We start from the raw sequence: 23,218 nt of genomic DNA on the forward strand, positions 1-23,218 counted from the left end.
TGAACATAAATTAATGATAAAACAAATGGCTTTTTAAACCACCCACCTATTACTGTTGCAAAACACACAAAAATATGCATCTGCAGAAAGCTGATACAAAAAACGTATATAGTATCCAAACTTAAATGCTTAGCAGCAGGTGGACCATTTATGTCAACCACAGGAAGTATATATATGTGGTACCATGCGACTGTTTATATGTGCAGAGGGAGGACTCTATGTGCTGATTGGGAAAAATCTATTTCTGATGGCAGAAATACGATCACTTTTGTGAAAAAGAAAGTTATGTATTACAATATGTATTTACCCCTAGAAGAACATACAAGAAAGGACTAACACTGGCAAACTCTGGGAAGAAGAACTGGAAACTTTGTTTCCACAGCTTTCATGAAATATAACTGAAAAATTAAATTGCAAGACATTTAAAGTGTGCAATGTGATGATTTGCTATACATACACATTATGAAAGGACTCCCCCTATAGCATATCATCCCTCACATATTTACTGTTTTGTCCTTTTGTGTGAGAACATTTAAATTCCACTCTTAGCAAAACTGGTAATTTTCTTTCTATATGTATCTCTCACCTTTAAAAAAAATAAACCTTCAGTAAGGCTATGGCATTATGGTTGGATTATAAGCAATATTTGTCTCATTCCTAAACTTTTCTGAGTCTAAGAATGTGGGTTGTTAAATTTTATTTGTTTGTTTGTTTATTTATTTATATTTCTTGGTTTTTTGGAGAGAGAGGGAGAGAGCAGGGGAGGGGCAAAGGGATGGGCAGAGAGAGAATCTCAAGCAGGCTTTGCACTCAGCATAGAGCCTGATGGAGGGCTTGATCTCAAGACCCTGTGATCATGACCCGAGCCAAAATCAAGAGTCAGACACCCAACCGATAGAACCACCCAGGTGCCCCTAAGAATGTGTTCTTATATATTTAAGAAGTCATTTCTCATCTCAGTCATTTATTACACACAGAAAAACAATGCATACAAATACCAAATATATATATATATGAAATAAAGCTGGAATTGTACTTACATGGGATGGGAAGACATAAAATATAATTCAACACTCATATTGTGCAAGAGGACACAAGCCCCTTGGGTGCCAACAACATCATATTATGTTCTCAACAGAAATATTTCTTTTTCAGATGGTCTGAATCTAACAAGGACTGTTTCCAAAACTTCTGCACAGTTTAGTAACTAGATCTTATATTAAATCTGTTTTAAAATGTATTTCTTACCTGGTATATTAATCAATGGTCATAATTTCTAATTTTTCCTCAACAAAAGCTCTCCCACACACAAAAAAAGATATCAAGTATACACATCAGTAAAAATATCTCCATATACATATTGTGACCCCCAAGTCTCTGATACTGTGTAACTGACACAAAGTAATATCAGTCTTTCTATTTTCATTTTTATTGAGTAGGGAAAAAAAAAGGGGACAAATTTCAAGGTTAGGGAAAGGAAATTAAACTGAACAGGTCATAAAGCCATAATGCATTTTTAATATACAAACTTTGTTATTATTTACTGTTATTATGACACACACATGCTGTGTCTGTGGAAACCCAAAGCCCTGTTCCTGGCATACAGAAGTTAACCAACAATAGGGCCTTGCTCCTCTGCCCTCATCTATGCCTTTCTGGACAAGGCGTTCCTTAAGCTAGAGCTTTTTAAAAAACATTTTTGTTATAATCTTATCATTAGAGTTGATTCCACATGTTTGATGTCTATGATCACTTAATCACTGTTTATATTTCTAACAAATACACCTTTCCTCCTGAACATAGATGTCAGAGAGGCACAGATTATTAAATATTTAGAGGAACCAGGAAGTCCACCGTCTGCTGATCCATCTCTGTCAGTCAGGCTCTGTGTTGCCGAGCAGATGGGTCTGCCCGTGCCTGCAGGCCATGGGGGGCTGGGATCTAGGGGCCAGGAGAAGCACAGATGCTTCGGAGACAGTGCACAAAGGGAAGAAGGTCCTGTCCAGATTCTAGAGTTCCTTTTATTCTCTGCAACGTGACAGATTACACCCAACTGACCAAGCCTAGCCATTTTAAATGTGCTTAGTGATGAGCATTTAAGCAGAAGTTTGAGAAATACACCATTAAAAACATTCAGTTTGGCAAATTTTCTTTAAGGACTTTTGGCCCCAAGCAGCCCTCTGTTTCCTACTTGGATATAAAATGATTGTGCTCTAAATATAAGGCATCACTACAATTTGACTGCATTTGATAATGTATAAAAATATTACATAATCATCTGATTTTGCACAACCACCTGGTAACACAGGGAAGACAGGCAAATATCCAAGTGGTAAACAGCATGTCTAAGATCACAAGGTTGAGAACCAAGTTTGCAAATACCTACAGTCCAACATTTTCTAGCCACTATTCCTTATAGCCTCTCAGGGGAAAGAATTACAATGCCATTCAAGTAAGCAAATACTTTCATATATATCACCGTTTTATAGGCCAATCTAAGGCTATGGATGTGGATATTCTGGAGCTAGAATATGTCTGATCAGATATTTTTTGGCTTCCTGTTCTAAGACTGACTGTAAATATTAGGCACTGACGAAGAAAACTCCTAAGTTATTTTTATCTTGAATCTCTGCCTTTCAATAGAATCTACCTTTAAGAAATCTTCATGTAAAGTAAGTTGATACTGTTTAGCAAAAAATACAGAAACCAGAAAATGGAAATACTCCACAAGGCCTTTAATAGCAATAAGTCTTCAATGAGAAGCAAAAATAAATTAAGACTCACTTATGAAAATCCTGGTGATTAGCAAATACTCCATCATTTTTACAGATATTCTTTCTGACTAATCTACTTGAGGCATGAAAGCCATTTTCCTTCATAAATTATCAAATTATTTCATGAGATGAAATATAAAGTTTATGTATTCTTTAGTTACATCATCTTCCTTCACTTTTGGCGTTTTATTCTTACTGTACATCAAATTTTTGATAGCAAGGTATTTAGGATTAAAAAGCAGTTGTACAGATTATAGGTATTTAAAAAGAATATTTCATACGATGTAAAGAAATAAATCCTTCAAATGTACTTAGGAACACTAAACATGTACCTTAAATAATTTACATTTTTCCTTCATCACCTGGATATTAATAAAAATCCTGTGAGTTTGTTTTAAAATAATCATTCCTGATATTTTTAAATTTTTAAACTGGTATTTTTTTTAAGTATTTGGGTCAAACAGACAAGACAGATGTACTGTATATTACTATGCCTGAATTTTGCGGGGGAAAGTACAGATTTCTACATCCTGAAGGATGGCACTTTTAAATTGGAACTCCTACCATTTATATGCAGACATCTCAGGGAAGTTACCTGCATTCATACCTCCTGGAATCTTCATCCCTCCCCACTGACCCTTAGTAGCAGCTCATTCAGGAAGAGTACTAGAAACACAGAAGCACTGGAGTCAGAAGACTTCTGCCACCAACCAGCTTCTCACCCATGGCAAGTCATGAACCATTTATGAATTGGGACTTACTCCTGTGTAGGCTGAGTAGGCAGAACTTGGTGATGTCTAAGGTACATTATTTTGAGGGTTCTTTGTCACCCTTGCTGGCAGCAAGCCCCTATTTCTGAACCAGTCTCTTAGTCTCATCCAGAAGCTGGCCCCCTGGCAGCTTTGGTTATATTGAGCTTGAAGAAGACCAGGCATAGCTTGAGTAGACTGAGGTGAGCTCCTGACTCAAACTGGGGTGGTCAGATGCACCCTCCCGTAGAACTGGGACCTGCATTCAGAGACAGCCAGTCAAGTCTGCTTGTGGCTAGAGCTGCAACCTGGAAACTGTGAAGGCTTCCCCCATAGACATGGATAAACAGAAACAAAAATGATGCTGATGTTCAGAGAGACAGTACTTGCTGAGTTCCTAGTTTCCAGTTCCTTTCTGAGGCACAGCTTTGTTCCTGCTCTTCAGGTCCATGAAGTAACCAATTTTATCACTGGGAATAAGCTAATAAACACGTGAAATACAGGTTCAGAATGGGGGGTGTGTGTGTCATATAGGCCCAACGAATCTACTACATCTTATTAGAAATAATTTTCACATTAAAGCAAAATGATTTAATAAGTACAAAGTTTCAGTTTGGGATGATGAAAATCTCTTGGAGACAGTAGTAATGGTTGCACAATGAATGTATTTAATGCCACTCAAAAGTGGTTAACATGGCACATTTTATGTTATATATTTTATCATATTTTTAAAAGGATAATTAAAATATAACTACCTTTTGCATACTTAAGGATCACGTGTATGTGCACACATGCATATACTTTTATAAATAAAAATCTGTTATGGAAGTTAAAGTTAATAGAGTATAACCTTAATTATACTCTCAGTTACTTAATAGTAAGATTCATAGTGGTAAAACTAAAAGATATCCTCTATAAATAGATTGTTCCTTTCTGCAGTCAAAAAAATCTTTTAGGACACAGGTCAGTCATTAATTACTGCCTCAGCAAGTAAGAGTGTGAATGACAAAACCACTCCTTATTCCAAGAAACTCAAACTCTTTATTAGGTCAGATGTCCACAAGAAGAAGTGGTTTATCTATACAATGGAATACTACATGGCAACGAGAAAGAATGAAATCTGCCCATTTGTAGCAATGTAGATGGAACTTGAGGGTATTATGCTAAGTGAAATAAGCCAGGCAGAAAAAGACAGATACCGTATGTTTTCACTCCTATGTGGATCAGGAGAAACTTAACAGAAGACCATGGGGGAAGGGAAGGGGAAAAAAATAGTTACAGAGAGGGAGGAAGGCAAACCATAAGAGACTCTTAAATACTGAGAACTAAGGATTGATAGGTGTTGGGGGAAAGGGAAAAATGGGTGATGGGCAGGGAGGAGGGCACTTGTTGGGATGAGCACTGGGTGTTACATGGAAACCAACCTGACAATAAGCTATATTTAAAAAATAAATTAATTACATTACATTAAATTTAATTTAAAAAAGAAGATCAGACATCCACCTTTTTTTCCAAATCAATGCCTCTCTACCTTTTCTGTTTTAAGGTGAAATTTTAAAGACCAGAAAAATTTTAAAATCACTGACAAGTCAAGGACAGATATACCCAAGCCAAATTCAATATTAAGATCCACTCAGAGTCTTTATAACCTAAAAATTAATCAGAGTTTGGAGTAAGAGTCTGGCAATGAACACAACACCCATTTCCATATTCTGGTACTCGAGTACTAGTACTCATTCCTGTAGTCCTAAAGCATATTTCTGCATCCAAGTAATCACAGACATTGTATCATATTCAAGGTACCCCTTAACAAAATTAACATTAAATACCTACTGTTGATAAGTTCTTTGTGTTCAGCAAGGGTTTTGGCAGGATCCAGCCAATACTGTGAGGGGGGAAAAAAAGGGTGGTTATAGAAATTAGTTTTTTTCATTGGCCTTCACTTTAAGAATATTTGCCAACTTTTATTTGAAATGATATATAAATGCTTAATAAATATTTAACTTATTACATATATACAGAAATATACACAAGAGCTTTCTGTAGCTAGAACACTAAAAGAAAAATGACGATGTTCCGAGAGAAGCAGGGAAGTAGGTTCTCGGTTAAGTTCTCGTGCTGATTATAAGGTCAGTAATTTCAAGAGGCTGATGAGCAGGAAAACAATGGCTGCAGAGAATGCTCCCCAAGTCTCTTTCCAAAGTCCCCATCACAACCACCCTACAGCCATTTCTCCTTCAAACGTCCTCACCCTCTTCACTTACTGTCCCATCCCTTACAGGTAGTACTGCTAGATGTCAGGAAGAAAGCAAACAAACTAAATCAAATCCTCATTAATCCTCCAGGAAAGGCAACTCAGCACAGTGGCTGAGGGTCTGATTCCCAGAGCAGACCCTGCTGGATTTGACCCTGGCTCTCCCCTCGTCAACACCACGGAACCTGGAACAAGTTAGTGGACTTCTCCAAACATTCTTCATAGGCTTGCTGTGAAAATCAAATACATGAATTCCTCAAGTCTTGAGAGTAGTCCCTGGTTCATACTAGATATGTAGCACATGCTAGTTATGATTATTGTTAAGGTCTGAGGGTCAAAATCTTATTAAACCTTGTTAGCCAGTCTGAGGCACTTGCTTATAAATTCAAGTTAATCTTTGAGGAACAGAAAGTTAGAAAGTATTGGGAGAATTTTTGGTCCTGGTGAGAGGCCTTCCTTAAATCTTACCTTTGTGAAATAAAATCACTTAAAAAAAGAAAGAAACAATACTTCATCCCTGTCTCTCCATCTGGGGGAACAGCAAGGGAGAAGCAAGAAAGCACAGCGGGGAACATTGGGGTCTCTCACAAAAGCGCACAGTGGAAGGGATTCCAGTGCCCTGCGGTCAAGAGTTGGAGGTCCCAAGGGCAAACTGACCGGTTTCCATTTTCAAACATTCCTAAACGTTTGAGGCGATTCTCACAGCAGGGAGTAGGAGCAGGCTCACCTTGAGCCACTTTATTCTCAGCACTTTTGAGTTTATGGTGGTGAAAACATTCATACTCTCCTGACACCTCCGGGTCAGGAAAAAAGGTCACAGGAGGATCCAAGAGGCTCTTCCTGCCTGGTTCCCAGTTCCCTGCCCCCTCATTGAGGGCAGAAGTACTGATCTGTTGTACAATAGCAGTAAATACACAGTGTAATTGTAATGTCTTATACAACCCCCTTACCTCTTATTCCTTTAATAATTATTCACATTAAATATATGTCATAATCATGCTATTAAAAGGTTTTATTACGGTACTGAACTCTATCCTCTGCATGTATCATCTGCATTATTTGCCACTCATACAGCAATTTGTTTTTCAACTTTTTTAAAAGGAAAAGTAACCAATATATATAAGTGTAGCCACTCATAACACAATTCTCATTATTCTGGCCCTTATCCTTTCTTAATTTTTAAGGGTGTAGAATCATTCATTTTTAAAATAAAGGCATTTGGGGCACCTGGGTGGCTCAGTTGGTTAAGCATCTGACTCCGGCTCAGGTCATAATCTCCCCCTTCATAGGTTTGAGCACCATGTCGGACTCTGCTGACAACTAAGAGCTTGAAGCCTGCTCCGGATTCTATGTCTCCCTCTCTCTCTCTGCCTCTCTCTTCCTCCCTCCCGCTCTTTCTCTCAAAAATAAATGAACATTAAAAAAATAATAAATAAAATAAAGTAAAGGCCTTTGAGCAGAGGCTAAAATCTGTTAACTGCTTTCAGAGCTCACAGTGACTACTAAGGAGATGTGGTTTTGGTGTTATAACAATGGATCCTAGGGATATACTGGTTTATTCAAATATACAAGCAATCCCAAATGTTAAGCTGTGTGTTGAACACAGAGCAAACCCTCTCCCTCTAAGTATATAAAGCTATGGGTGCTTCCTATAACATGGAAACAGGATGTTTCTTGCCATTCATGATCAATAAAAGTTTTGACTATTTCTGGATTTTTCCAAAGAGGATAAAACCATAACAAGTTATCACAAACTTAGAGGCTAACGACAATGTCCATTTATTATTTCCAAGTTCCATAGATTTTGGAGCAAAGTTAGTTTCTCTGCTCCAATGTCAAAATCAAGGTGTCAGCCACCTGAAGTTCTTGGGGGTTACTGGCCATTAGAAACCTTCTCAGTTTCCCTTGATGTCAAGGCACATATAGTATGAGGTCTTAGTTTCAGCCTTATATCATATCTATAAATGAAGCCTTACCAAGTACTTGGGAAAGGAAAGGAGGGGATGGAATAGACCCCCGGTTTTACTGTTTTCTGTCTAATCTCATCTTGAAACGAAAAAGAAACAGAAGTTTCAGGATAGCTTCCTGTTCTCTCCTCCTAACATCATCATTCCAAGAAAACAAGCTTTACAAAAAGATTCTTCAAACTAATTCATTTTTCGTTTTGCTTTACTTACGGAAAGTTCTTAAGTTATTTAAAGAAAAAACAACAGGAAGTTTTAACTAAATGTAATAAAGACTGGTTAACATGGGGAAATTTCCCCATGAATGATAATCTACATAATTTTAAAATGAATCTCTTTCCTTGAGAGCAATCCGATTTGTGTAGTGAAAAAGTACAATGAAGGTTCTGAGATGAGTTACAAATTACAATTCTGCAGCAAAAAAGGGAGTCAGGATAGGCAAAGGCTGTTCAATCAGCTCGGTGCACATTAGATATGCTAGGCGTCAATCCAGCGCTCGCCGTGCACAAATCTCATTTGATCCAAATGGAAACCAGGGGTTACAGAGGTCAGACGATGATAAATGCACCAGAACATAAATAATAAACATGAGCCACCAGTTTCACAAGCTAACATCTCAAAATGTAAAGCCCACTTACACTCCACCAAGAGAAAGAAATGACCTTGGAACCAAGGAGCCATACTATAATAGCCCTTGTCACGGCTCATTATCAAAAAGCCATCAAACATAGCACATGTCTGATCACCACAAAACACATCAGGCCCTCAAAACCAAACAGTAAAGAGGGCACAAGAATTTGCCAATGAACACAACACTCCAGTGTTGAGGCCTACATCCAGAACACATGTAGGCTCTAAAATTGGGATATCATTCATTCAACCAACATTTATGGAATAGCCACTATACATGCTTTTTCTGTGTCATGTCAGATCCTATCCTGAGGCACTCAGAGCCTAGCAAGAGACACAGACACAGAATTACAATACAATATGCTAAGTAAGATAATAATGTATAGGCGATAATATGTACGAGATGACAAAATTATATACTAAAAACATTAATTCTGCAGGGTTAAGTGTCAGAAGGCATCACTGAAGAGAAAAACTTTGAATAGCAGTTCACGAATAAAAAACTTTCCCAAAATACAGAAATGGAGAACAGAGCCATAAATTTTTATAAAGAGAATGTCTACCAACTCAACTGCTCATAAAGCAAATATGTGTTTAAAATTTAAAAGCATTTTTAAGTGACAACACAGAACATGATATTTCAAGTCCTCTACAGCTCAGCATGACCTTGAAATCAGCGCTGCCCAACAACTAACAAACACTCAGCTAAGAAACCAATGTTCACAGAGGCCTTCCAGAAAGAGAAAAGGTGCATCCAGTCTTTCCACCTGCTCTGGGTTGGCGAAGAGGGAGCAGCAGAGAGCAGAGCACTGTCCCCTGAGGGGTTGGGCTGCAGAGGGGCTTTTCTGAATTGCACTTTGGTGTGAAGCCTGCTTGCCTACCTCGGTGGGCACAAGGAGAGACGGCCCCATCTCTCATTCTCTCTCAGCATTTAAGCAGTTCATTGTCTAGAAAATCTATGACTTTCTCCCATTTCTTTCCCCTACCCTGCTATTTCAAACTTGTAATTCATCCTGTAATTTGTATATCCTTACAGCTGGATTAGAACTTCCTTTGTAGAATGATAACAATTAACCAAAATGGAAGCCACCTCTCTTTCTGATTTCCACAGTCAGCTTCCTCACGCAGGAGAATGAGAACAGACTAGAGCCCCAAGACCTGGTTACTAAGGGGTCAAGACACTAGCCCTCTTTTGGCTCTGGCCCTTTGTCAGGGTACAAGAGGCGAGCAGTTAGGTGTCGTTACCTCTTCAGTCCTATCAATCTTAATAACAGCATTTATGTGACCTGGGAAGAAATGACAGACCGGCACAAGTTCCTTCTTAGTCTCTCACAGTCTTGGCTAAATGCCCTAAGCGTCTTTCATTCAGCTTGGCTGATAATGTCTCAATTTCATCAATTTCCTAGGTAACAGTCTCAGAATTAGATTCTAAAACTCTAACACTGTCCAGTAAATCAATATCCTAACCTTCAGAAGATATATATTAAATTCACAGTCCGACCTTTCATCTGACAACTGTTCTTTCAGGGTGTCCTAGAGTTCTAACAGTATAATAAGCCCTAAAATTTTTCAGATAAAACAAGGACAGCATAAAATAATAAAAGCTTTGCTGCATCTTATTTCACACAGGCTGTAATGCTGACTCTCTTTGGAGAATTTAAGAATGCTACAATGATATTTAATAATGCTTCCTGGAGATCAAAAAAGGTTTTAAAAGCACACAGTTTTTGTCAGTTAAGAAAAAAAGTAAACTCTTGATCTAAGGGAGTAGTATAAAAAGAATTGACCATTCATAGGGGACAGAGTCACAAATATCTCAAAAAATGACACTATAGTTCGTTCCTAGGGAGTTTGAGGAGTCGACGTAATTTGCACAGATGTTCTGAGAAATCCAGCACAGTTGTGATTATTTGTGCTTTTCCCAGTGCCTCTGTAGACAGATCCCATGGCCTCTAAGCAACATGAACAGAACGTGGTTTTAATTTGCTCCTTGGTATGAATCACAGAAGCTGTAGTTCCTCAGGTAAAACCACCACAACAGAGCTAACTCACAGCAGCAACAAAAACAAGGGGCTGACGCTGGACAATCTACACGGGGCTGGGAGGAGGCTGGGTCGTGATTAGGCCTCATTTTTCAATTAAAGTGGATTCCAATGTCGCACTACGGGTTATCTGGTTCCTCATGAGGTGTCACTGGCACCAGAGACTATCCCTCAGTTCCCATCCATGGACCCTGGCCACCAATCTAAGAGTTACAGAAATAATAGTTAAAAAAAAAAAAAAAAAGGGGACAACAGTAATAGTCACTAGTCATTAAATGTTGGTACTTTGTGCCAGGAGGCTGGTGGTAACGGGAGATTCAAACTGCATAACCACAGATGTGCTCATTTTGTAATATTTTTAAAGTTTGTTTCTATTTATCTTGAGAGAGAGTTAGAGAATGAGTGGGGGAGAGACAGAGTGAGAGGGAGACAGAATCCCAAGCATGCTCCATGCTATCAGCACAGCGCCCAATGCAGGGCTCGAAGTCAAGGACTGAAACAATCATGACCTGAGCTGAAATCAGGAGTCAGACCCTTAAGCAACTGAGCCACCCAGGCCTGCCTAGACAGGCTCAGTTTAAATTCATTATCAATAATCCAAGGGAACCAAGCACCCTACTGCATTTTACTCTTCCACTTGCTTAAGCAACTACACACTTTCTCCTCCCCTCTTCTCATACTCTGAGCTGATGGCCTTGCTTATTTCACAGAGAAACTTCAAGCAGTTCGAAGACAGTGTGCATGGCTTCTCATGACATCCACCAAAATCGCCTATCTCTGTGCTGGTGTCTTCTGTCACCACGGAGGAGCTGTCCCTGCTCCACTGAACCTCATCCCTTCTCCTCTATTCAGGAACATTTTCCCAGCAACTTTCTGCTTCCTTTCCAGGACCAAAGTTTACCTTTCTATAGAATCATTCCTAGAACAAGTCATGCCTTTATTTCTCCCTTAATTAAAAAATAAATCAATAAAAAACCTTTTTGACCCCTATATCTGCCCATTTCATTTCCGATTTTTAATCTCTGGGGGAGAAATTGTTATTCTATCTTATGTTTGATCGCTTCCCTCTTGAGCTCCCTTTAGAACACATTCTGCCACCAACTGCTAAATCTAGGAATGGATGTGGAGCCCTCACCCACTTGCTTGAAATCCATTTGTCGTGTGGTTTCTAGGACACCTGTCCCTCTGGCTTCTGCTCTTAACTTACAGGCCACACGTACCTTCACAATTTCCATTGCTGGTGGCTCATTATCTGTCTAAGCAGGAGGAAGGCTAGATTGCCCCAGGCTCATACCTTACAGCAAGGCTCCTGGCTTTAAATTCCATCTGTGTACTAACAACTCCCAAATCAATGGCCAGACCAGAACTGTTCCCAGAATCTAGCCACCTACTTGACATCTCAACTTAAATGTCTATTAGAATCCCAAACTACACATGCCCAAAACGGAAATGATGTCTAATCCCTCCTAGAAAAACCTGTTCTACAGTCTCCGGCTTCCCTATGTGTGACGCAACAGTCTTCCACTGGCTCTGGTCAAAACCTCTTTACCGTCTATCTCTTTGATCCATCTGCAAAGTCTATTGGCTCCATGTTGAAAATGTAAACAGAATGGGGTACATTCTCACCACTCCCAGATCCCAGCGGTCATCCCAGTTTACCTGGATTTCTTAAGCAATCCCTTTACTGTTAAGCCCTCCATCTACCTGCATTGAGAGGAATTCTGTTAAAACAGAGATCAGATCACTTTATAACCTCTGTTCAACATCCTGCAGTGGTTTCTCTTCTCACTCAAAGTAAAATCCAAAATCCTTATGATGGTTGATGAGGCCCTGCAGGATCTGGCCTTACTCTCTGCTTCCTGTTTTTGCGTGAGGCAGCAGGAAGGACCTGGAGGAGAGCCTAAGTGAAAGCCCTGGGGCCCTCAAGAAGGCTGCTGGGGGGGGCCTAAAGGAAAGCAAAAGAGAAAGCTGTTGGAAGCAAGAAGAAAGAGGACCTTAAGCACTAGGACAGAGTTTAGCAATGCTGTTGCCTGTGGCAACATGGAAAATAAAAGATGTCCCTAATGAGTTGGATGATCCAGATAAGGAGGTGTGCAGGCAGACTGTTCAAGGGGCAGACGACTGGCTTCTTCTGCTGCCTCCAATCCAAGAGCAGAGAGATAAGCTAAAAGGAATGGTTAAATATAAAGAAGCCAGGTCTTACTGGGCTTGAAAATAAAACTCTCTCATCCCTAGATTTATCAGAAGGCAAACAATGTGTTACAATTAAGAAATGGCTTCTGGGCAAAGACTGAATCCAGAGTGCTGTCAGGAAACCATGGTTGGAAGTAAAATTTTATTAAGTTCTCAAAGAGATCAAATATGACCCTTTCAAACTAGCAAAAGGTCCTCTAGGAATCTTCCCTAAAAGCCACAACAAGGAATTTCAGGTATAGAAAAGCTTATTTCAAAGTGGTTTGTGGATGTTGCCTTTGTCTAAAAGAGGTGACTATAAATCAATTAATAAGAGATACACAGTGGGGTTTTTTGTCTTTTTTTAAATAAAAAAATTTTTTTAATGTTTTTTATTTATTTTTGAGAGACAGAAAGAGACAGCGCGAGCAGGGGAGGGTCAGAGAGAGGGAGCCACAGAATTCAAACCGGGCTCCAGGCTCTGAGCTAGCTGTCAACACAGAGCCTGAGGTGGGGCCTGAACCCACGAACCGTGAGATATGACCTGAGCTGAAGCTGGACATGCAACCGAATGAGCCACCCAGGTGCCCCAATACACACTGTTTTTAAAAAGAATTAGTTTGGCCTCAGCTAAAAGGGACAGAGACACACTACACACTGAAAAGAGGCTTATGGACCAGCAATCCTCGATAGGCAAAAGCAGGCTGAGAATACTACTTAGCTGCTAACACATGCTACTTTTCACGGAAAGGCAAGGAAAACTCAGAGAACAGAACCAAAAGCCCAGCCAAGCTAATCATCACATGAACACTCCAAGGCAGTAAGACCAAGCTTTAATTTAATAAAAGGCTACATGTGCCTGGCTGAGTTTTCCGACTGTTACAGATGGGTGACTGCTATGCACCTCTTTCGCCCCATTCTAAATGGAAGTGTCTTTCCAGTGATCCTACCCAATGTGTTGGATAGTAGTGTGGGAGGGTGTGGATTTATCTTTCTCACCTCTTTAATTCACAGGTCTTCAGAGTAAGAGGATGCATACGCAAGGGGTTTAACTTGAAGAATACCTGAGTCTGATTTGATGAGAACCTGGACCTCAAGTATGACCTCCAAATCTCATAATAAATGAGATTTGGGGAGACCTTGGGAGGACGGCGCATTTTACATGTACGAAGAATACAAATACTTTGGGCCAGGAGACAGACTCCTGTTTTTACATTATTTTTTAATGTTTATTTATTTTGAGAGAAAGAGGGAGAGAGAGCGTGCGAGCAAGCAAGCAGGAGGGGCAGAGAGATAGGAAGACACAGAATCCAAAGCAGGCTCCAGTCTTTGAGCTGTCAGCACAGAGCCCAACGTGGGGCTCAAACTCACAGACTACAAGATCATCACCTAAGCCGAAACTGGACCCTAAATGAACTGAGCCACCCAGGCGCCCTTAGACTCCTGTTTTAAAACCTGTCTGCAATTGGTTGACGCTCTTCTCATCAAATGGTATCATCTACTCTCTCTTCCTTTCCAATTTCCTAAAATTAAAATAAACAAAGTCTCAAGGCTGACTGACCCTATGAGAGAAGAGCTGAATCCTGTGATTGGGCTCTAAGACCTCAATTTTGTACGACCCAGGAGACACTCATTCTTTCTTAGCCATTTCTATAGACATTTCAGATAACTGCAGTTGCTCCCTACGCATTCCTAGCATCTGGATAAGTGAGGCATCACTGTTCAGACTATGGGATCATTTCATCTTGAAATAAAATCTTAAATCTGACATAATCTGAAACTGCAGTGATTAAAGTACACAGGTGGTTTAGCCAGGGTTTGTTTAAACTCTGTTCTAGTCACTGAATACAAACACAGCTTTAACTAACATGTTACTTGGCACAGAAGAGTCGAGCCAACCCCAGGGGTTATGAAGTTAAGTAGGATGTGGACTCCCTGCTCAGTGCCACTGCACGGACATTCCCAACTCACACAGCTAGCACAGCTGCACATGGCCTTGCCCTTTTAATTCTGCATTTATAGTCTATTTCTCCCTAATGACCTTAAAAACCCTAAAATCTCATGACTTTAAAACGTTACGGACTCCTAAATGTGACTCTAGCCTCTCAGGAGCCTAAACTATTCACCTAATGTCTCTTCTTGGATGTCCACTGAGCATCTAAAGCTTCAACTACCCAAAATACAACTATTGACTCCCCCCATCCCTCCCAAAACCCAGCTCCTCCATCAGATCCTATCACTTTCAGGCTTGAAATACTTAACAATAGCGTCTATGTGACCTACCACTACCCACACTTCTGGGCCCTGTGTAAGGTGGACCCTACCAATTCCACTTTATCCCCTTGCCATGACCCAGCATCACTAGTCTTCTTCCAGTGCTGAAACACCTCGTATCTCTCCATGCCTTAGGGCCACTGTCCAGCTGGCTCCTTCTGCCCGCCAGGACCTTCCCTTCTTGCCATTCAAATCTCAGTTTAAATGTCATCGCAGACGTCTTTTCTGGCCACCCAACAGAAATGGCATCCCAGTCACTTTGGCGTATCATCTTCTCCAAAGCACCCTTCACCACCTGATTTGAACATACATATACGGTCTGTGGAATACAAACTCTGAGACTGGGGATCTTTGTTCCTGCTGACTACTGCACCCTAGTTCCTGAGACACAGTGGTTACCCAGTAAGTATTTGTTGCATGATAGAAATAGAGATGAGAAATAGCAAATGCCCTTATTTCCTCACAGTCCCAGATCAGAGGGGCTGATGAGAAAAAGAATAGAACACTAAAGAATTTTAAACAAGAAATTTCCACAATAAAAATCCTCTGTAAAATATCCCGCAACTCCAAAACTTGATGGATATTTTTTTTAAGTTTCTATTTATTTATTTTGAGAGAGGGAGAGGGAGAGGGAGAGGAGAGGGTAGAGAGAGAGGGAGAGGGAGAGGGAGAGGGAGAGGAGAGGGTAGAGAGAGAGGGAGAGTCCCAATCATACTCTGCACAGAGCCTGATGTGGGACTTGAACTCATGAACTGCAAGATCATGGCCTGAGCAGAAATCAAGAGTCGGATTCTTACCCGACTGAGCCACCCAGGCACCCCAAAGATTTCTTCTAAGAGAAAAACACTAAGCTCCTATCATCAGCTTTTAAAGGGCCTATTTCTGTTAATTCAAAAAAGTGACTTTCATAGCAAAATACATAGTCCAAAAGGGAAAGTGGCTAAGTCTTGTCTTCCACCCATCGCACATACACCCGCCCAACTCTGAACAACCTTGGAGTACCTTTTACTGGACTTGGTCACACAAAAATTAGACAAACTAGTCACCTTAGCTTTACAGCATACAATATATTTGAAACTTCATAAAATTTAAGACAAAATAATATACGAACAATACATAAAGTACATCTTATCAAATAGGCTACTGGCACATCCCAATCAAATCTCTTTTTATATTCAAGGAGAAAATCCTTTTAAGATTCAGAATAAAGTCAAATCAAGGTCAACTTATCACTGGTTTGTATCAAAACTCTAAATTAAAAAAAAAACTAGCTTCCAATGATAATCAAGAAAATGTCTAGAATCATTAACTCTAAAACCATTGCTTTCTCATTAGCCAATCAATCAACTGTCTGAAATTCCATTCTGTATAGTTCATTTTGATTTAACCAGGGAGAAGAACAGTCTAACCTAATAAAATGTTCTTAGTAAAGAAATCAGCAATATTCCTGTCACACCCTTACACAGCTAAGATGTGGGTCACAGAAAGCCTGTTTTCATTGACAAAACCACTTAGTATGTCCATATACTTTATTTTATATACAAGCTTATTATATGGAGACACACACACACACACACACACACACACACACACACACACTGCGGTTTCTATCAACCATTCTTGGTAGTTTGTTTTAACATATTTTATACCTTTGTCATTTTCACCTGTTCCTTTTTTGAAATCTATTTTTTGGTGGAAAAGGCAGTGGCTGCCATTAGTAAAGAAACAATTTTCTATGCAAGACAGAATTTGATTCAATTCCCCATCTCCCTAAACCTGAAAAACAACAAATTTATGAAAGCTACAGGAGAAAATATTTTAGTATACATGACCCATTGTCTATTGTGATCAACCCTTTAAGAGAGAAAAGGATGTAAAAAAAAAAAATACAAAGGAAGAGAATTAAAATTAAGTTCAAGATACACCATGAAGTGGACTCTAGGCAAAGCTAGGTTCTTCCAAAGCATTTTGAAACCATGTCAACATTAACACATACAACAAAAAACCGAAGAGCCATCAAAGCGTGCTCTGCACCTCCCCAGGGGCTACAGGGAGGAAAGCACGCACACTGAGCAGCTGGCAGCCTGGTCAGCTCCTTCTCCCCAATTTCCACGCTCCTTTCAGGCATGTAGGCTCCTGAATTCTCATGATGCATCACATGGCTGTGCTCAGAAGAGATTAGACCCAGAAACAGAAAATAACTCCAGAGAAACATCTCTTCCTCTCTAAATAGAAACTATTTGTCAGCTACAAATAGAAAAGGCTACTGTTTTATTAAAAATAGTACTTAATAGGAGCACATTTTTTAAATTATAAGATCCACAACCATATAGCTACCAGTGACATTACCTGAACTCAGATTCTCATCCCTTCTACCACACGACCTATGACTAGAGAAGAATATTCTAAATAGCGCTCAGCAACTGCCAGCACATTAATATTACACACCCGTAATTCCTTACCATCCATGCATTTCCCACCTAACTTCCTGAAGTCTCAGTAAAGATTTTTTTTTTAAATACTGATGAAATCTGGTTAAAATGAACAAAAGGAAAAGTCTCTCATAAAAGAAACAAGGCAATACATTCAAAGAACAGCAGAACAAGGAGACAGCAAACAGACACAGAAAGACAAGACAGGGGAAGGTACTCACCATGGCCTCTTGTCTAGGTCAGAGTTCTTTTGTTCAGTGCTATTACAGATCACTCAGGTGCCAGGGACAAAAGGTGCTAACAGAATGAAGTGTCGCACATAATCCCTGTCAAGGAGTATCCCATTAAGTGGGGATATTACTGAACAGGCAAAAATAATGCAGTATTTGAGGCAGGGGTAAGCCTAAGGCGTTTCTGGAAAGTAAGGGAAAGCTTCGATAGAAGGGTAACTTCAGAGACATCTCGGCTGCGATGGTGAGGAGAGCGGGAGTTGACCAGGTAAAATGAGGAGCAGAAGAGCACAGGCACACAGTTCAGGCAGGGGAAGCGCTCACTCCACTCTGGGACACACGGGTGGGAGCAGCGGGCAGTTCTGTGCAGCTGTGCTGTAGTAGGTTCCCCACCAGGACTGCGATGTGGGTACGGGATGAGGGGGTGTGAAGAGAAGCGCTGCACCCCAAGAGAAGCAGCTCAGAGCAAGCAAGGGCCACATACGTTGTAACCCATGTTAACAAATTCCTGAATTTTCCCTTAGGAATCCGTTAGAGAATTTCAAGCCACAGAGGAGAGACATCAATAAAGTTGATGTTCTGGAAGAAAACTGCATCTGCGGTGGGGCAAACACTGCAGGCGGCGTGAGCAAAGGCAGGAAGCTGGGCTGGAAAGCTCCTATGGAAATGCAAGCTCATGTGCTGACCTAAACTAGAGTTCAGAGACGGAGACCGATTCTGGAGAGGTGAAGAGGTGCTCATCAATCCTGTTCACTATGGCTATCCCAGAGTTGGGGTCACGGTGGCCCTTTTCACTCCCCAAAGTACCCTGGGTTGGCAGGTGAACTCTAGAGCAGAACAGAAGGGGCTTGGGGACTGGTTAGTCATGAGGGGAGGGCGAAATGATCGAATGAAAAGGGACCATATTCTGAGCAGTGAGGATGGTGGTGGTGTTCATTAAGGTCCTGAAACAGCCACCTCGGGGATACGCACAGGAGGATTTCCCAAAGGGCGCACAGGCAACACGTAGTTGTTAGTGGCTGAGTTCCCAGATCCTCAGCTTCCACATATACTCCTGCCTGGAACTGACCTAATACAGCCCTGAGATTGAGATGCCATGCCTGTTCTCCTTTCCACTGTGCTCCCCTAGCGGGGCATCCCCCCTTCCAATATAAAGTAGAAACACACTTCTTATCCATTTGAATCTCTCTATAGTGCATTGCCCCAGGGTGTGAAAAATCCCAGGAGAAGAAACAAAGCAACATTTTTAAATACAAGTATTATCAAAGCTGCCTTTAATAAAGACACCATTAATTATGTCTTTCCCTACATATTTCTGGTAAGGACTAGGCAAGTTGATAGAAGCATAGTATTTTGGCCCATAGTTGAGTTGCTTGGATATTAGATAGAGAATAGAGGGTAGCATGGGGAGCCAGAGTGGCTCAGTTGGTTAAGCTTTCAACTTCAGTTCAGGTCATGATCTCACAGTTGTGTTTGCAAGTTTGAGCCCTGCGTAGGGCTCTGTGCTGACAGCTCAGAGCCCAGAGCCTGCTTCGGATTCTGTGTCTCCCTCTCTCTGCCCTTCCCTCCACTCATGCTTCCTCACTCGCATGCTCTTTCTCTCGCTCTCGCTCTCAAAAATAAATAGTAAAAAAAAAAAAAAAGAAAGAAAGAAAAAAGAACTAAGGGCAGCAGAGGAAATGACAGTTTTTGTTTAATTATCTGGCAACTTCCATCTTCCAACTATCATGTATGGCTCACAAAGAAGATCCCCCTGAGAATAATATAAATCAGAGTCTGGTAGGCCTCTCTCATCTAAGTGACAAAACACATGTCTTATCTATCTGTCACAAACAAAATTCAAAAGTGAAACACTTTTCACAGAACACATGTTAACATTTTTATTTAAACTGACAAATGGCAGAAAGCAACTCATTTGGCTGGGCAGTTTGGCAGTGACTGGCTTTGCCAAAGAGTTTTATGTTGGATATTTTCCACAAATTGGATGAACTAAATCTGCAGCTCCAAGACTCTGATGAAAGTATAAAGTACATAATTAGATAAAAGCATTTTATCAAAAATCTTGCATTGGCAAATGTACATTAAAATGAACAACTTTTAGTTTTCCTAGTCCTTTCCAACTAAATTGGATGAACTATGGTGCCTCCAAGTAAAAAAGAGGAAAAAACATAATTAACACTCTTTCGATAAATCACAATAAAATATTTTTAATACATTTCCCAGAAATTATCAAACTGAATTACTATAACGATTAACAAACTGTTTGTAAGTCAAGTGGTTCTAAATTCATTGCTTTCAACTAAATTGAAAAAGTACTCAATGAATGGTCTAAGAAATCACTGATGTCAGGAACATAGGAGCAGATTTATAGGGGACAATGCATTTGAGGTACTAGATTAAGAAAAATAATTTTAGGGGCGCCTGGGTAGCTCAGTCAGTTAAGCCTCCGGCTTCGGCTCAGGTCAGATCTCACGTTCGTGGGTTCGAGCCCCGCGTCAGGCTCTGTGCTGACAGCTAGCTCAGAGCCTGGAGCCTGCTTCCAGTTCTGTGTCTCCTTCTCTCTCTGCCCCTCCCGCTCTCATGCTCTGTCTCTCTCTGTATTAAAAATAAATAAAAACATTTTTAAAAAATTAAAAAAAAAAAGAAAAGAAAAATAATTTTAGATGATGGATCATCATGTGATTTTTGACATATAATTCAGGAGTTCAAGGAATTAAAGGAATTGAATATAATTCCATCCTTTTCTATCTTCCTTCCATAGTAGACAAGGTTATTTAGCACTCATATTTACAAAGAATCAAAATAAAAAAATTAAATTGTTACAGAGCCCTCTCTCTCTCCAGGAATACATTATAATCATCCAGGGAGAGGGACAGGTACATGAACTAATCAAGAAGAAGAAAAAGGGGCACCTGGCTGGCTCATTCGGTTAAGTGTCTGGCTTCGGCTCAGGTCAGATCTCACGTTCGTGGGTTCGAGCCCCACATCAGGCTCTATGCTGATAACTAGCTCAGAGCCTGGAGCCTGCTTCGGATTCTGTGTCTCCTTCTCTCTCTGACCCTCCCCCAGCTCCTACTATCTCTTTCTGTCTCTCAAAAATAAATAAAAAATATTTTAAAAATTTTTACAAAAGAAGAAAAAGCCCCATCCATTTCATTAAGTGATGCATTTCCAATAAATGTTTGCTTTTTATTTAGAATACATAATATTTGCTTCTAATTATATAATGGTAACCAGGATCATAATAACTACTCTTTTGGCTCAGTAACAACTGTAGCCTTAAGGTCTCATGAAGTGAAGTTTTAAAATTTCAGTGTAGATGTATGATATTGTTATGCCCAAGATTTCATTATCATCCCCAAAACCCAGAAACCACCAGGGAGACCAAGTCATGCATGCAAAAGCAAAGGGCTTTATTAGGGGCTTAGGCTGGCGGGGCCTAAACCTCGGGCTCACAGACTTTACCAGTGCAGTGGATCAGTGCTGAGAGCCCTGAACAAAGGTGGGATAGGGCCTTTATGGGCTTGGGAAGGGGGAGTTACAGGAAATTGTGACACAGGTATAGTAATCCAATCATTATTATACAATATTATTGACAGCAGGTTTAACCATTCACATTGCCTAGGGTATTCGGTCCTTTTGGTGGGACCCAATCACAACATTTAGAGTACTGACCAATCACAGAGTGGACACAGGATGCTCACGTAGGGCATGACTAGCCTTCTAGGCCTGCCCTTAGAAATGTTAAGGGTGTTAGCTGGCCTTTCCTGATTGGGTGTTACAAGGATGGTCCCTCCTGCCTTGAGCAATGTGTGCCCTTCTATTGTCTAATGATTAGAGTCAGTTTGGTTCAGACCTGCGTCCTTACAATATTATTCTGGATAAATATATTTTATCAATAAAAATAGTAGGGAAAAATTCTATTATGAAGAAAGTGAAAAAGAATGCAAGTTTAAGGAGATAAAAGGAGCAAAAAAAATTTTCTGAATTTTTTCAGAAGAGCCTTTGATAAAGAGCTTGTTCATGTATATTTTTTAAAGGTTACTGAGTACAAAATTGCTATAATATATAGATTAAGAGTAATGTGATATATTTTACAATGTCAATATTTATAACCCCTAAAGTTGCATCTATTTAAACTTAGTATACAATTTGTATTCTCAACCTAAAATTCTCACACAGGCACATGGCTTTTTAAAAATTCTAGAAAATCACTACTGTCAAGAATGTTTTTAGTAACAACATTTTTGGAGGGTGAGATGATGACTTCAGTTTTGAACATGTTGCATTTGTGGGTACCACAAAGGGACATCCAAGTGGACAGTAAGAGATAACACTTCTGTTTCACTTATCACACAGTTTAAAGCACCAGGTGGGGTGTTTTCTACAAACTCCTTTAATCCTCACTACCATCTTTTTAAGCTGATACTATTAATGTCACCACGTTATAGATGGAAATACTGAGGCACAGAGAAGTTAAGAGATTCACCCGAAGCCACATACCTCTCCCAACTACTGGAATATGTATGAATCCAGTCTGCATGAAGAGTCTGTATTCTTTACACACTATAATGGCTCTTGAAAGGTCAAGTTGGAAATACACATTTGAGGGTCATGTGAGCCTTTAGATAGTAATTTAAACCATGGGGCAGATGAGATTAGATAGGAAGAGTGACATTTCTTTTAGCAGCAGGAAAATGAGGGCCTCAGTGTTAGGGTCTTTATGAAGATGCTTCTGACACTCAACTCCAGTCCCCTGGACTCTTGAAAAGCATCCAGCCATAGTTTCTCAAGGTTTTTTTTTTTTTTCCAGGCACCATTCATTGAGGTGTTGGTGACAGTCTTCCTAGGCTGCCACACTGTTTACAATGTTCTTTATAACACCAAAGGGCTACTGAAGAAAATCCTTCTGCTTCGTGATCTTCACCTTCTATGCCCCTGCTAGATGCTTGAAGATGTTTCAAATAGTACAAGTTTTCCCCCACCCCCAGTTTTACTAATATAATTGGCATATGACATTGTAATAGTTTAAGGTGTACAATATAATAATTAGCTATATGTAGATATTGTGAAATGATCACAGAAGTCAACAACCATCACCTTAGCTATTTTTTCTTCTGATACGAACTTTTAAGAACCACTCTCTTAGCAACTTTCAAATACACAATATTGCTAACTACAGTCACCATGCGGTACATTAATCCTTCAGACTCATAACTGGAAGTTTTTACCTTTTGACCACCATCATCCAACCCACTCCCTTACCCCTCTGGAAACCAACAATCTATTCTCTGTATTTATGAGCTTGGTTTTTGTTTCTGTTTTTTAGTTTCCACATATAAATAAGATCATACGTAATTGTCTTTCTCTGTCTTATTTCACTTGGCAGAATACATTCAAGGTCTACCAGGCTGTAATTTGACAAGAAAAGATAAGATTCAGTAGGCAGAGAGAAAGATTAGGACCTGAGGTCCCTGGGTGGGGAAAAACACATATTTTAGAACAATGCTGGGAGTGTCTGACCACAGCAAACCCCCTGGGGCATAAGATTCCTCTTAAGAGACACCACCTACACCCTCAGGTTTCCCTCAAGAACTGGACTAAAGATCTAACTAAAAGTAAGTAGTAGACCATAAAACACATGACCCACAGGGAATGATATGGCCACAGACCACCCCTCATACAATGGAAACAGCC

At 40.0% G+C, this 23,218-nt stretch overlaps 1 protein-coding gene across 6 annotated transcripts in view; it reads right to left on the bottom strand.

Moving 5' to 3' along the window:
• The window catches only part of EPB41L4A (erythrocyte membrane protein band 4.1 like 4A), a 250,929-nt gene that overhangs the window by 110,859 nt on the left and 116,852 nt on the right, over positions 1-23,218 (bottom strand). For all 6 annotated transcript variants that reach the window (XM_029942700.1, XM_029942701.1, XM_029942697.1 and 3 more), the window contains exon 4: positions 5,357-5,408. In XM_029942700.1, the coding sequence (XP_029798560.1) occupies positions 5,357-5,408 (52 nt within the window). The remainder of the gene's footprint in view (positions 1-5,356; positions 5,409-23,218) is intronic.

This window comes from Suricata suricatta, chromosome 6, assembly GCF_006229205.1.
Source record: "Suricata suricatta isolate VVHF042 chromosome 6, meerkat_22Aug2017_6uvM2_HiC, whole genome shotgun sequence".
In the NCBI taxonomy this organism is placed as follows: Eukaryota; Metazoa; Chordata; class Mammalia; order Carnivora; family Herpestidae; genus Suricata; species Suricata suricatta.